The following is a 15,691-nucleotide window of genomic DNA, read 5'->3' as shown; positions in this document are numbered from 1 at the left end:
ATCTTTAAATAAAGGATTTATTGAAATAAAGGACCCAATGGGACTGCCCTCACTTCGCAATCTGACACAGAACTGTGAAGGGCAGCACAGAAGACTGCTCAACATAACACCCTGGTAAATCCATCTGCCTAGGCAGCACTGCACCAGGTTGGCTCCATTCCACTCATGCTAATGGCTGACTGCTCACCTGGACAGACTGGTTCACAGTATGACGCACTACAATATGAACAATAACAACTCACAGGCATCAAAGGGATTCAGACAATGTAATTAAGTGTTTGTCTTCCTGTCTAGCTCTGTGTCTGTTTGTGTGTGTGTGTGTTGCAACTGTTAACTGTGATAAAAGGGTAAAGGCTAATTTACACCTTCCTGACTCTCCTTCAGTCCACTGTAAAAACAGACATGGAACATAACAATTTATGGACGAAACACTGCTTGATAATGACAACGGACTTCCGCCCGGCATAGTGCGGAATATTTTTTGCCGTACTAACATGTCGGAAAAACAATCCGATTTGAATGTTTGTTCAATACATTTGGGAATAATATTTCAAATGACTACTGAAGATGTCCAATTTGTACAAAACATGAAGATGACAAAATTGCCAAACAATCAGCTGGGTGAGATTTGGGGGAAAAACTTGGCACTATAGATCACTCTGTCTCAAACTAGATTGCTTTGAAGGAAAACAATCAGAGAATCATAAGATTGAAGTAAACAACTCCTTTCAATATACACCCACCTCTGTCTCTGTCTGAGGAGGCAGAGTGTTGTGCTGTGGGGAGAGGCCTCCTCTGTGCTGCAGCAGCTCTGTTGAGGCCTGTTCATCCACAACTGACAGACTGACTGTCCTCCTCAGACCAGCACTCCCTGACCTGTGACCTGCCCTCTGGTTATGGGTCACTGAGTGCGTTGAGGGTAGTGAAGCCATGTGACACTGCCGTCGTGACACGGCGTCTCTGCCTCCATGCCTCAGGACCTGCCGCCTGCCACTTGTGTCTGTCCTCCGCAGTGCCTGCTCCACTTTTCGGTGCATGACCACAGCAAGCTCCCTGTGCCCCTGAGCCCTGGTCCTGAGGCAGAGCGACAGGGAGGAAGAGGAGCAGAACGATGGCGGAGAGACGACAGGAGAGCATGGAGGAGAGGTAGAGGGGAGTCCATCCTCCTCCCTGATTGAAGTTGAGACAGGATCAATAGCTGTATTACACATGGACACAGATGGAGAGGAGGAAGGGGGAGAAGCCTCAGAGCTGGTTATCTCCACCCCAGAATCCTCTGTACCCACGTCAGATTTAGACATGGAAGTAGTCCCTGAAAGGGTGAGGGGATCTCCAGAGTCACCCCCTTCCCACTGGCCCTCCAAAGCTACCCCTTCCTGGGGGTCTGAGATGTTGGGGGGTCCACCCTCAGTCACCCAGATCTCCAGAAGATTGCTAAAGCTCATGTACAAATTCATCACAAAAACCCAAAACTTGTCCTCTCCTTTTCACTCTTCTTCTCCCCAAAATGGTAGCAGCACGGGGAGGACAAAGAAAAGTATCTGGCTTAGAGAAGCCCACACAGTCTGAAGTGAGTTTGTGAGATAGAATTTAAAACATCCCTGAAGTTCCGCCTATATCCTCATGACATGCCTCGTCATCTAACATCCATCCTGTTACAGCGGTGATGCTGCATGCATGTGGAGGGCTGTGTGGGCACGGCTGTTCCCTGGCATATCTCTGTGGTCTGAGTCTGGGAACTATGACTCCCTCTCACCTGAGACCACAACTCCTCCCACCAAACACCATCAAACTCAGGTATGACAGAAACAAGTCATGACAAAGCAAAAGTGATAGCAACACCAAGTGTCAGTTAGCTGCTGATGAAACATCCATGTTTTTCCTGAAAAATAAGATGATACTTGTTATGATATTTACAATAATACGTTACACAAGAGGTTTGGCATGTACTGTTGGTGAGTGGGTAGGTGTGACGTACTGTACACTGTAAAAAAAAATCTAATCTAAAAACTTTTCAGTGTTACCTGAACTTCGCTCCAACATGAGAAAACGTAGACAAATTCAAAATTCAACTTAAAATCATGTTTTTGTCTCATATGTTCATTCAACTAGAAATTATTATTTGGGCAACTTACCTAAGAAAAGGCTGTGGAACTAGTTAAACACACAGTGCTTTTAACATTGAGTTTGTACATAGACTACAACTCCAGAGGCTGTGACCTATCTGAGTTTAAGCATAGTTTAAGCATAGCCTCTTTACTTATTTTAAATTAGGATTCACTATTTGTTTTGTGTCAGTGTACAGGCAGAATCAGTACCTGTAAACAATGATGTGAAAAATTGAATTTTCACTTTGGATTATTATGTTAAAAAGGAGGAGTACAAATGAGAAGTTTGACCTTGTAGCTATTACTATTTTATTCTACACAAGGAAATATCCCAGCCAATGCTGCAATGCTGCTGTAATTCACCAGGTGTCGCTATAGACCAGTATACTTTCATGCCACAAACTTGATTACCTTTCAGATATCTAATTTGATTTCAAAATGAATAACTAATTCATCATTTCATGTATTTATCTATTTTCCCATAGGCAAATTTAAGATCTGATCATTAAAAGTGGGTGAAACAACAACACCTGGCTATAGTATCGAATAAGATAAAAAATAATAAAATAAGCCTATTGAATATGTGAAATAACATTTAGAAAGGATAGACTGGGTTGTTTATTCAAATGACACGGGACACCTGTTTGACCATAAGGTGCATGGGAATGTGTGAGGGCGGTGCGTATTTGCCACCTCGGGATGAAGCAACAAGCTGTAGCCTACAGTACAGTACACAACAACAACAAGCTTTAAAATGTTTAGGGCAAAAGGCGAGCAGATAACCTTCACAATGGCAACAATGAAATGACGGAATAATGGATCCTTGACCTGGTCTAGACGTTGTCGACATATCTCTGCGCGCAGTCCACATCCTGACAACCATCCGCAAACACTACAAAGTGCGTTACTGTCAGCCCCCCGGCCCCAGATCTCGAGTCCGGTTCTGAGGTACAGTATGGTCAACATGGAGGAATTCCCCCCAAAATTCAGTAAGGTGCTGGTGACACCTGATCCGCACTACATACCGGGGTAGGTAATTCACACTGCTGCTTTGCTTTTGTATTTTAGCAAATCAATTAAATACTCTAATTAGATGTGTGCAATATTAAACTTTATTTCTATTACATACATGGTGTGCTATGTATAGGGAAATTACTGCATTCTAGCCTTTTCAATTATGCATTAATGAGTAGGCTATTCGTGCGTAATTCCATAGATTTTATGCTTGCGCATACGTTTTTACATGGTTATTTCGCCCTTTCTCTCATTACACATAACATACATTCGGCCTACTATAGGCCTAAGGAATTAACATACACATTTTCACAAACATACACGAAATTTCCTTGAGGAAGAAAGAGCAAGTCAGTTCTCTAGGCCATCACCCATGGCAACGGTACCCAGGAAGGTTCAACTCAGAGGCTGAACTTGCTGACATGAAGGAACACAACACAGCTCAAACTAACTACCTGAGATCCATAGTCACCTTTTATTTCAATAAAGCCTGACTTTGATATGGACATGGTAATAGGTTTCAATTATTTATACTACTGTCAACATGACAGAGAATAAATCCACAAAGCCTTGTTTTAAAATCTAGTCAGAATCCTCACCACCTCTGTCCACAGGTATGCAGGGTACTGCCCCCAGCTGAAGTACCACCTGGGGAAGACCTACGGCCAGCTGACCGCCAAGTTGCTGTCCTCTCCGGAGGTGTCACGCTCGCGTCGCCTGGTCCTCCACACGGGCCGCTTCCCCTCCACAGAGACAGACACGGGCCCACGGGACGAGATCTGGAGGAGCCACCATGGAGAACGCAGGAATCTGGAGAGGATGATACCGGGCTACACTGGTAAACAGACTGTTGCTCAGCTTTCATATATTAAGCAGAACTCCTTCTCTTCTGTAAAGTATGTTTTGCATTGTGTTGAATCTGGTGTCTTTTACAGGCTTTGTTCCCAAAAGCCAGAACTACTTCTCCCGTACGTATGCCAAGACGTGTCGCGAGGCCCTGTCTGAGTTTGACCGGGACCAGCAGAGGGTTCGCCTGGCATCAGCAATACCGCTTGTCAGCAACACCACCATCTCAGAGTTTAAAGTAACAAGCTCTAATCTTTCGCTCACTTATGCATGCATGCATGCATGCTCGCCCCACCCACACACACAGGGTCGTCCCTGTTTAATAATCCATACTGAGATCCTGTGTCAGTGTCATGTATAACTTGTCTACACGAGGCCAGGTGCACAACCTGGAGAGCACTCCAATCATAGACCACCCACAGATTCAGATCAGTCATGGGCTAGATTCAATCAGATTGACAATCATATAACGTTGTTTTGGTGGTGTCGGAGGGGGAACTGCGTTAGAGCTGTCAAATCCACAAGGGGCTCCTTGCATTACTGTATCGCAGACACTGCCATTGGATGCAACGAAACCACACCGACTGTAATCCAACAAATCCCATGCACCCGCATTAGAAGTTGATTGAATTATTTTTTTTAAAATCACAATACCATGGGAGAAAATCTCCTTTTATAATCAAAGGTCTATAGTCTGGGATAGGACCTTGGGTAGGAGCCAGAAGCTTTGAATACCTTCTCTATCTCAACCATAGTGTCTGTCTGTCATTCCATCTATCCCCTCCAGCCTCGGAGACTGAGCACCCCTCTGACGGCCATCTCTAAAGAGCCAGCCCCCTACAAGACCATGGACCCCTGGAAGCCCAAAGGCTCTCCGTACTTCATGGCAGACAGCAGTCCACACAAGTACTTCATCTCAGGTAGGTACAGTATGCCAGAGGTACCATATGAAATGCCTCATGTGATAGTGTTTGCTTTAGTCTGCAGCACAATCAACTGTATTAGGAGTCCCTTTGTATTGACTAGATCTTCCATTTGGGCATGTATTCAGGTTTCACAGGGTACGTGCCCAAATCTCGCTTCTTGATTGGGACGGGCTACCCCATCACCACCAACAAGGCTCTGGTTCAGTTTGGGAAGGAGCTGAGGAGGGACCCTACCTCCCTGCAACTCCCTGGGGAGGAATCAGGAGCCCTGCCCCCCATCCCCACTGTCTACCCCTCCCACCGGGGACTTCTGCCCTCCTACACCGGCCATGTTCCAGGTGGGCCTTAACTTCTTCAAAACACTACAGTACCAAGCCTCAAACACATCTCTGAAATCTCCATATCTACCATCTTGATTATTATAATTGATCATATTATATTATCACGTCAAGATCAAGTTTTAATCAAGTCACCTTCACTCTGCCCACAGGATACAAGTTCAGGTACGGCCAGACCTTTGAGAAGCTTACCCACAATGCCCTGGGCCTGAACGGCGCTCAGAGGAAGATTGAGGCCAGAGCCCAGTAATGGAGGAACAATTCACCAGACAATCACAAGGACCAGGGTTGAGAACTGAGTGAAGGAATCCTCGGACTTTCAAATAACAGCGTCTGTGAAACAGCAAAACTTTAGTCTGTGGACTATGTACATCCCAGGGTGATAAATAATAATGGCCCAATTTTCTTTTGTATGAGCAGAACAACAAGTGAATGTGAAGTACAAGTCACAAGATAACTTATTGATTTATCTTTATTTGCAAAGGTTGATTGTCACAGGGAACTTCCACTCAGAGGGTGCATTCTTTGTAGGGTTAAGTACAGTTAGGTTGGGGAGGAAAGATGAGAGGGGTTTGATAAACTCACTTTCACATTATTGCAGAGGTTATAATAACCAAGTCATTCCTGTCAAGCAATTGCAAACTTGATTTTACTCCTTAGCTTAGTACTACTGGCCTATCAAAACAGTGTACACCTGAAACACACCATGATAGCTTAATATTGTGAAAACGACACACTCGATTTGGAGACTAACGGTTCCACAATTCTAGAATTTGATTACCTAAATATTTACAAAACTCTACTTCTCTATCATAAAAAAAACAATATATTAGGATATTGATGTAGGTAGAAGAACCACACAAAGTATTAGGGTTAAACTAGCACCTAATGACTCCTTCAACGTACATATATTATTTTTATACACATGCACAGAAATCTTACATTTGCTAGTCTGGATTACCTCACAAACATGTATTGACTTTGTCTAGTTGAATATGAAGGCAACCTCATTTTGGAAGATAAGCCACTGTACAAGGCTGCTGAGTGGCATAATATTTGGCACTAGTTAACGTGGCTAGTAAAGATGGCCTTTCTGCATTTTTTTGGTTGACTTTCCATTGGCACATAGAATAGACAGGGCAATAGGGGTTGGAAGGCAGAGGACAGATTGATACTATTAGGAGAATAGGATGCTACTGTATGGTATATGCATGCAGCTCCATGAAATACTCATCGGTTTCCTATGGAGAGTCTGGACGGGTCCACAAGGCTTTCAGATCCTAAGGCAAGACTGTAGCATAGGTGGAGCCTCTAGTTGACCACAGTTTGATTGACAGGTGCACAGAGCGAATCTATTGCATGAATCCCAATTCATGACAGATGAACAGAAGCACTTGTAAAAAAATAAACTAAACATCATAGAGTTGTTATTGCCTTAAAATGACATTTGGGTAAATGTATCACCCATGCTCAGACAGTAACAAATGGTCTACTGTGCTTTTCTGACCAGTGTGAGTGTGTTCTAGCTGAGGTGTCTGTGTGTAACACTTTGCACTGTAAGACTGACTCAGGATCATGCAGTTGACATTTTTGGTAGTGTATATTTTGGGGCACTAGGTCTATGTTTGGTGTTTCCGGTCAGGCTGTTTCCCTGACCATACTGTATGGGCCAATAGGCCCAGCTGAGAACTGTCCAACTGCAGCCACTGTGAAGGTCTCCTGTAAAGACAAGAGAAATACAGTTATTAAGGAGCAACTGTAATAACAACATAGGAACAGGTTAGCCAGAGTTCAGTCATAAATGTTGACCTTTTCTGGGTCTGTGTCCCATTGGGGTTTTTGGGTGCCCTCTGTGTCCTGGCAGGGTGGTCCCTTCCTGATCCAAAGAGCTTGGCCCAGCGTAGCCCACCCTGGGAAGGGCTATCATCCTGGGGGTCTGCCGTCATCCTGGGGGTCTCTGGACCCCTTCCCTCCCTCCTGCCCTCCTGTGAAGTCACCTCTTCTCTCCTCCCCTCCATCCTCTGCTGAGGCGCAGGGTGGATGACATGCTTGTAAATCTGTCCACATTCCCCCCTCTCCGCGTGGGAAGGTTGTCTCTGCCAACACCCTGGAATAGCGGCTGACCACAGGCTCCTGCTAGACTCACCTGCAGGCTTCACCCTCTTCTCCTGACCCATGGCCTTTGAGACCTGGGAGGACCCCTGAAGATGCTGTACCAGCTGGTGTGGTTCACCTGTTGGCCTGCTCTTCTCCCTGGGTCCATCCATAGAGCTATACGCCCCCTGTCTGTCTTCTCTGTCTCCTTTCAACAGGGGACAACTGGTCATGAGAAAAGTGGAGCATGGTGGAGATTGTTCCTCAGAGCAGAGCTGTCTGTTGTGTAGCAGGCGGGGCTCCAGCAGCAGGTTGAGATCAAAGGGTAACATGGAGAGAGGCTGCAGCAGGAGGAGGAGCTCCTGGAACAGAGGCTGACACTGCCCCTGCGACATGGCGAGGAAACCCCATGGATGGTAGTGATCTTTCACCACCTCTGGGGAGAGGAGAGTTTGAAAGCATATGAGAGGTAAGTTTCAAGAACATAATTTTTTCTAATAACAATTTGGAGAAAAGGAAAAAAATAGGCCTGTCCTTTAATCTAAACACCTTTTTGGTTGTAGAGGTGATTCAGCCAGAATTCCAAGGTCCTCAGGCTAAAAGAGAGAATATAAGTCCTTCATTTTACAATCATAACATTTCATAAATCAATACACAACATTAGTACACAATGTGATATTCTACTAAAATAGACCATCGGAGACTTGACAGGGACTCACTTGAGCAGGCCCATGATGAAGGCTCGTAGTTTCATACAGTGGCTGGTCAGCAGGGAGCACTGCCTCACCTTGGACAGCAAGCTGTGGAGCACCCGGGTAGTAGGGCCTGAGACAGGAACAGAGACCATCAAACCACAACCCCCATGTGCAACTAGCCATACCATCATCAGCATCAAACCTACCACAACCCCCCACATAATCATTATCATCATCACCACCATGCAATTCTGACCTGTGTGAGTGGAGGCCTCCACCACGTTCCAGGCATGGTTGCGTCGCTGACCGATGATCAGGTCCAGTTTGTGGTCCCTGAGACCATCCTGCAGAATGTTCTGGATGGTGGGACACAGATGCTCCAGAACAAGACCACCAATGGTGGTACCTAGCCACATCTGGAGAGAGTGGTACATTATCATATCATGATCAATATTTACACTGTAATTCTAAAATAATAACATATCTTTATGGGGGTCGATCCATCCTATCAGGACTACTGTCAGCTTTTGTGATTTGTCCGGTTATTCTAGTTCCTTTCAGATTGCTTTTAGCGCAGATGCACTGCACCTTTTCCCCAGGATCTCGACTGGTGCCAAAATGAGCCATGATCAAATCCACTGCCAAGCTCACAGATTTCAGCAGACCTGGAGAAACATGGAAAGGGAAGAAGCCCATCAAGAGTTGTCTCATTTCCTATTCTGCACCATGCAGGGGGTTATCAACATACCTGAGGGGACTGACATAAAAGACTATCACATTTGATTCATTAACCAGAAACATCACACTGAATATAAAGGTGTGTGGCTATATGGAGAACCACCAGGAACTATATCAATGTGTTCAGGTTTTTGTGCAGGGGTACTGGACATGATTCATGATTGTGGGGCAGTAGGGGTGGGTCTGGAGAGGACACCAGCAGGTCTGGATGATGGGTGTGACTACATGATTCATGATAGTGAGGCAGTAAGGGTGGGTCTGGAGAGGACACCAGCAGGTCTGGATGATGGGTGTGACTACATGATTCATGATTGTGAGGCAGTAAGGGTGGGTCTGGAGAGGACACCAGCAGGTCTGGATGATGGGTGTGACTACATGATACATGATTGTGAGGCAGTAAGGTTGGGTCTGGAGAGGACACCAGCAGGTCTGGATGATGGGTGTGACTACATGATTCATGATAGTGAGGCAGTAAGGGTGGGTCTGGAGAGGACACCAGCAGGTCTGGATGATGGGTGTGACTACATGATTCATGATTGTGAGGCAGTAAGGGTGGGTCTGGAGAGGACACCAGCAGGTCTGGATGATGGGTGTGACTACATGATCCATGATTGTGAGGCAGTAAGGTTGGGTCTGGAGAGGACACCAGCAGGTCTGGATGATGGGTGTGACTACATGATCCATGATTGTGAGGCAGTAAGGGTGGGTCTGGAGAGGACACCAGCAGGTCTGGATGATGGGTGTGACTACATGATTCATGATTGTGAGGGACACCAGCAGGTCTGGATGATGGGTGTGACTACATGATTCATGATTGTGAGGCAGTAAGGGTGGGCCTGGGAGGACACCAGCAGGTCTGGATGATGGGTGTGACTACATGATTCATGATTGTGAGGCAGTAAGGGTGGGTCTGGAGAGGACACCAGCAGGTCTGGATGATGAGTGTGACTACATGATTCATCCACCATGGTGAAAAAGGAGGAAGGGAGAGTAAGAGAGAGAATGCTATATTGCTATTCTCACCCATTCTCTCCTTTCCTCTCCCTTCCTCTCTCATTTTCTCTCCCTTCCTCCATCTTCTCTGGCTCTCTCTAAAATGTCAGGGTACAAATCTTCATGCATATTAAATCTGCCTACAGTGCTCTCCCCTGCCAAGCGGACAGTGCATCACAGTGCAAGCTTTGCTTTAACAAGACAATGTGCATACAAGCATGTGATTAACATTTACATTGTTTGGTTATAAAAATGTGTGTTTATTGTGGCACAAAAAATGTAACATAGTTCTGTGAATCATATATCCAGGGTATCAACAACACTGCACCCACTGTAACACACTCACTGGAGCTTGCACACTCTCACACACTAGATGTCTCAGCCAATCCTGTGCAGGGAAAGATAAAAATAGGTCATGTTTGAAAGAAACCCCCTTCAGGGTATTGAAGGCACTGCTACAGCAAGCTCTGCAGAGTAACAGACAATGTAGGATTCCAGTTTCCCATAATGACTGTTCAGAAGAGTCAGAAGAGTCTAACTACTCTTCATCTTCAGATGACTGACACTGGTCTGCCTACCACACACATCCTCTCCATACGTTGACATCACATCACACAATCCACATGAGATACTCTCAGCTCAAAACACCCTCAACCCCATACATGCTCACCTACATATAGACTACCTCACCAATCTACAGTATATATGAGATCTTCCATGCTCTATCTCCTATACACAGATCAGGCCCCTTCCTCTCCCTCACCTCTCCTCTGCAGATGGCTGATGGACAGAGACTCGTAGGAGGCTTCAGGTGACAGGCAGAACTCCACAGGTGGCCAACTGTCACTCAGGCTGAAGGAGTCGCAGTGCTGTTGTTGATGCTGCTTCTCACTGGGCCCTGCTAACACCAGGGGCTGCAGGAGGGTGCTCAGGGAGGACATATGGGCCACTGAGGAGAGAGCAGCTGTCAGGCTATAGTGAGAAGCTGCAGACCCAGCCTTCGGTATTGAGGTTAGTGGGGTTCTCTTGTGGGGCGGTAAGGGTGTGTCTGGAGAGAAGGACACCAGCAGGTCTGGATGAGGAGTGTGACTGGCAGAGGGGGACATGGTTGCTACATGGGAGTCAATGGGGCAGTCAGGGCTGTGGGTCAGGAGGACTGGTCTGGGGCTCTGCTGCTCTGGAAACCGGCGAATGAGATCTTGGTAGATCTGAGCCATACCTTGGCTACGTTTGGATGAATCTTTACATTGAGACTGGTTTTGGTTACTGTGGGCCTGTCCTGGGCTGGGATAGCTTTGGTCTAGGTCTGCAAAGAGCTGGTCTTGGCATGAATGAACCTGGGTTAGTTCGGTATTAGATTGTATTGTGCTTATGTGAGCTTGTTTTGGACTGGTAAAAGTAAAGCCATGGCTACTGTAGGGCCTGTAAGGACTGGAGTGTGTCCAGTTGCGTCTGGACTGGAAGTGTTCTGGACTGGGGGTGCAGGTGGAGCAGGTATCAGAGCTAGATGGGCCCTCCAGGAGGATGGCTCCATAGCTGCCCAGCGGTGAAGGACGCAGGTGGGTCAGGAGTCTGTTGCCTTGGCACTTGAACCCAGGCTGGGAGCTGGGCTTGGTGTTCTTGTGGCTGATGTACTGGTCCAGCAGAGTGCCCAGGGGCTGGCTCTGAGGTTTACCCGCTGGGGGAAGCAGGACAAAGGGCTGGATGGGCAGGGAGCTGGGCCTCTGAGCCTTACTGTACCGCACTACAGGAGTTGCCCATGAACACGCCCCTAAGAGTAGGAGGGGAAAGAGGGAAGACAGGGTATTGAACGTTTGCAAAATAGGAAAAAACAAGGGTTAGCTTCAGCTGAATCACAATTACTCATGTAAAAATACAGACTGGCTTTTTTTCATACCCTCCTCCTCCGCCTCATGGTCTGGTGACACAGAAGGGTGGTTGGACACAGTGCTACTGCCTTGGTTGGGACTCAGGAGTAGGGGGGAGTGGCTGCTATTCTGGCCCAGGGAAACTGCCTCCTGGATGGGACAAAGGTCCTGAGAGGTGTGGGAGTGGCTGGAGCTCTGACAGCTGTCTGTATGTCTCTTACAGTGTGCAATCTCAGCGAAGGAGGTGACATGTTGGGAGTCCCAGCTCATACAGCGAGGACGGTGCAATGGGGCAGCTCTCCTCCCTTCTTTGTCTGAGCCTTCTTCCTGCTGGCCATGGAGAAACGGAGAAAACTTTGCTTAGGAAAGTCGACCATTATGAAAGTAATTCTGCTCATCATACATCTTACAAATTAGTCAAAACACGAAGGACATTTCTAAACATACTGTACGTTATTGTGGTAAGCCTACCTGTTTGTTCCCCCGGCCCTGTTCTCCCCGGGCCTTATTGAAGAGGACGTAGTGGCCCTCTGAAGTGACACTGGTGGTGCTGGACAAGGCCGGGCTAGGCGAGGCTGACTGGGATGAGAGGTCACAAGTCACCAGCTTGTAGTACTTCTGGGTGGTCCCTGTGGGCAGCCTGGCCTGGCTCTGGAGACAGGAAGTGAGGTCAGAGATCTCCAGAGAGGACAGGAGGCTCTGGCCATCGGGAAGGTAGATGTTACAGTTGGAGTCCAGCGCCTGCGGTGACCAGCAGGGGGCAGAAGTCCCCATGTCATGAGGAGAGGAGGTTGTTCGGCTCCCCTGACTGGGTCCAGCAGCCTGAGGCCCCTGGGACTCCTGGGAGAATGGGTGCAGGTTTAGGAAGACAGAGCCCTCTACTGGCTGGGAGGACTGCACTGCAGGGCAGCTGAGGTCATTTGGGGTGGCAGGGTTGTTACTCTTGTTGTAGATGGAGCTGAAGTTGACGAGAACCCCATCAGAGCTGTTGCAGGAGGAGTCTGTGACATACTCTAAATGACCCTCAGAGAAAGACTCAGGGAAACATTTTGGTTGGCCATAGCTGAAGCAGTAGCTCTCATTACCACATGTGAACATATTATCTTCAATATCCACTACTCTCTCCTGCTCCCCATAGTCCAACAACACAGTACTACCCTTGTTGTCATTGTTCTGTTGACTGGCTGATTGGCTAGAAGGTTTGGAGAACCGCCTCCCAGCATTACTCAGGGCCCAGTTAGAGTTCCCATGCAGCTGCAGCACAAAAAAAGGGTCCTCGTGGTATCTGTGCAGGTTATCTCCATCACTATCCTCATCATCTTCTTCCACCCCTTCATTCGGGAGGAAGGAGTTGTGTGACCGTAAAGAACCTTTAACTACAGGGTGTTCTTTATGTCTTTGGGAGATGGTCATCTGTGACGCCTCCTCTGGTGAGGATCCAGAGTCACACCTCCCGCTGCTGTCGCTGCCCCCCTCCCCGTCCCCCTCCTCCTCGCTCCGGTCCTCCTTGAGGCTCCAGTAGCTGGAGGAGATGTGTCTGAGGCTGCTGTGGAAGGGCTCTCTGTGGAGGTTGTCCTGCTCGGGGAGGGAGGCGGCACGGGTCAGACCTACGGAGCTGGAGCACAGCCGACCAGGCTGCTTGGCAGAGCTGGCAGAGCCACTGCACAGAGCTGCCTGCACAGGAAGCTGCCAGGGGGGAAGCTGCACCAGGGGGAAGTGACACGCAATCAGGGTATCCCCTGATAGGCTAGCCGTCCTGTTCATTCTCTCAGCTCATGAGGTGATGTTATTACTGCAAGAGTCTCCATTCTCTGAAGAAAACACCTGAAACAGGAGGTGAGCATTAAATGGGCTATGATACTATGAAGCCTCGTGATAATTCTGGAGCCTATAGTCAGTCAAACTACAACTACATCCTCTGCCTCTGGGCTAGAGCTCCATGATTCACTCAAGTCAGCCGTGGAGGAGAAAGCACACAGCAGACTATCACATACTGTTCACACATGAGCCCAACTCTCATCCCCTAAACCCTCAGCGAGCGCTTCCTCCCTGTAAAGACAGAAGGCTGAGGCTCAGAACTATGACAACAGTGTCATGGATTACAGTGAGCAGGCTCACAGAGTCATTTTAAGAGATTTGAAGAGGGTGGGCTCTACTCTACTCCTGGCTCTTTTGGAGAATTTAAAACCCCAGTCATTTTCTGAATTATGTTAAATCATCCAAATAGTCTCATCTTGAGCTTTGAAGCTTATTTTCGTATTGAGGTCAAGTCACTATAAAAACTTTAAAAGCGATTTTAAATGCAAAATGTTTGTTTGCTACATTTTTTGGGGTACAGAGTGTTGTTTATGAGAGGTGTTATCCTTCACAGCCTACCGTTCACACCCCATCTGGGTGTAAGCTGTAAATCCCAGCAACATCTGGTACCAGGGGCCAGGGAAAGGCTGAAAAAACATCCTCTTTATCCTCAAAAGGTTTTCAAACAAAAACATGTCAACAAATATCTCCACCATCAAAATTTATCCATAACTGAAATAATATCCATTACAGACATTCATAAAAACCTTGTATTTTAACTAGGCCTAAGTGTCTCTGTGTTTCAGTTCCTCTGTTTACTATGGAAATACACAACACTTGTCAACGAGCTGTTCCTGATTTGGCATAGAAGAATAGTTGAAGTTCCTCTCTAATCCCATACAGTAGGCATCGTATCCATGGGAACTGGAATTCATGCACTGACATTTCCTTGGAGCCTCTCATCTTTAAATAAGATCATTAAGTTTAATACCAGGAGAGAATTTCATGTGGAAAGTGGGCCATGCAGGCTGACAGGGTGTTGTTGCAGATGACTAACCACGGCACTGCATATTTGATATGCCCCCCGCGTCCCAGTCAGCACCCTGCCTGCCTGGCTACTAATCTGTGGTAGAGTGGAACACAGATCAAGACAACACAATTGATGTTGTTTGTTTCTGTGCTGTTTGTTTTCCTGTAATGAACAGTTAAAGGGTTGTACAAAAGACATCCTTATGCTGCTCAGATTAGAACAGTTTATCCTATATTCTGTGGAAATGATTGTTGTAAGCACGGGTAATACAGAATTGGAAAGGTCATTTTAAACAAACTGCGTTCAGTCATTTCAGCAGAAGATTTATCCCAACACAGTACATCAGACAGAGCTTGGTCTCCTAGGTCACCACCTCCTCTGCTTAAAGGTTAAGGGTTAACAAACAGTGGAAGGAAAACTGTGGATGTGTGTGTCCAGTGCACTAGACTGAATAGTGAGTAAGTTACAATGTCTCAGAATGCCTTTGAGGTTGTCATTCTAGGTCGCACAGCACACCTGAAAGACATCACATGAGTTACAATGTGACATAGGGTCTGCATGAAAGATGGGGAGGGCGTGTGAAATGGGGTGTAAACAGCGCACCATGATAGTAGGCTACCAAAACACACACATGACCAACATTTGACAGTAGCACTACGATGTCCTGAAGACGTTTACATTAAACAAAATTCTAAACATACACACAATTCATCTGAGCATCATGGAATAGCCTAGGCAGGCATCTCCTAACCTACATTTCTTTCTAACAGGGTCAAAACTTGCACTGTAATCCTCTCCCAATTTTACAATGTAAAGTTACAATGGATGCATAATATTCATATTACATAATTGAGAAGAGTAGGCCTAACGATATATTTTTCCTTCAAAATCTTCAACATAATGCAGTTGAATGATTAATAAGACATGCGCCACTCGAATACTGATGTATTAAATTACGTAAAACAAACAACATTAAACATACATACGGTCGGTGTTGCGGGTAGTTTGATGGCTTCGTTCGGTTATTATATTGTAAATTGTGACTGCCAATAGACCCAACTGCTGCAGGTCGGTTCCTTCTTTCCAACTGTCCGTGCGTCGCGCTTCCAGTGCCGGTGAAACAGAGGCCAGACCAGGTCAGCGGTATATTTGCGTCACAACGTCTCTAGCCAATGCGCAGAGCGCAGGACTCAAGCCGTTTCCAACAATAGCGAATAGAAATGTAGGCCATGTACATGTAAAAA

The 15,691-nt window shown here is 46.7% G+C and overlaps 2 protein-coding genes across 5 annotated transcripts; one reads left to right on the top strand and one right to left on the bottom strand.

Moving 5' to 3' along the window:
• The first annotated feature begins 2,795 nt into the window (after window positions 1-2,795).
• On the top strand, window positions 2,796-6,617 carry LOC124006834 (protein FAM166B-like). The gene is made up of 6 exons (XM_046317018.1): window positions 2,796-3,137; window positions 3,737-3,960; window positions 4,058-4,206; window positions 4,756-4,888; window positions 5,020-5,232; window positions 5,385-6,617. Exons 1-6 carry the CDS (start codon window positions 3,064-3,066, stop codon window positions 5,480-5,482), a joined length of 891 nt encoding a protein of 296 aa, XP_046172974.1. The 5' UTR covers window positions 2,796-3,063; the 3' UTR covers window positions 5,483-6,617.
• Window positions 5,697-15,595, bottom strand: LOC124006832 (AP-4 complex accessory subunit RUSC2-like). 4 transcript variants are annotated; one of them, XM_046317014.1, is made up of 10 exons: window positions 15,430-15,595; window positions 12,092-13,444; window positions 11,650-11,950; window positions 10,516-11,523; window positions 8,610-8,686; window positions 8,278-8,437; window positions 8,046-8,151; window positions 7,876-7,922; window positions 7,042-7,762; window positions 5,697-6,951 (listed from the first exon to the last, which is right to left on the bottom strand). In XM_046317014.1, the coding sequence occupies exons 2-10, from the start codon at window positions 13,382-13,384 to the stop codon at window positions 6,852-6,854; spliced, it is 3,813 nt and encodes a 1,270-aa protein (XP_046172970.1). In that variant the 5' UTR covers window positions 13,385-13,444; window positions 15,430-15,595; the 3' UTR covers window positions 5,697-6,851. The 4 variants fall into 4 exon arrangements, with proteins under 4 accessions (XP_046172970.1, XP_046172969.1, XP_046172972.1 ...); XM_046317013.1 differs by having other exon boundaries at window positions 15,434-15,595; XM_046317016.1 differs by having other exon boundaries at window positions 11,650-11,947; window positions 15,434-15,595.
• Window positions 15,596-15,691: the final 96 nt, after the last annotated feature.

The sequence above is a fragment of the Oncorhynchus gorbuscha genome, linkage group LG20, assembly GCF_021184085.1.
Source record: "Oncorhynchus gorbuscha isolate QuinsamMale2020 ecotype Even-year linkage group LG20, OgorEven_v1.0, whole genome shotgun sequence".
Lineage (NCBI taxonomy): Eukaryota > Metazoa > Chordata > Actinopteri > Salmoniformes > Salmonidae > Oncorhynchus > Oncorhynchus gorbuscha.
Note: the sequence above shows the minus strand (reverse complement) of the source record. Positions and strands in the feature narration are given on the sequence as shown.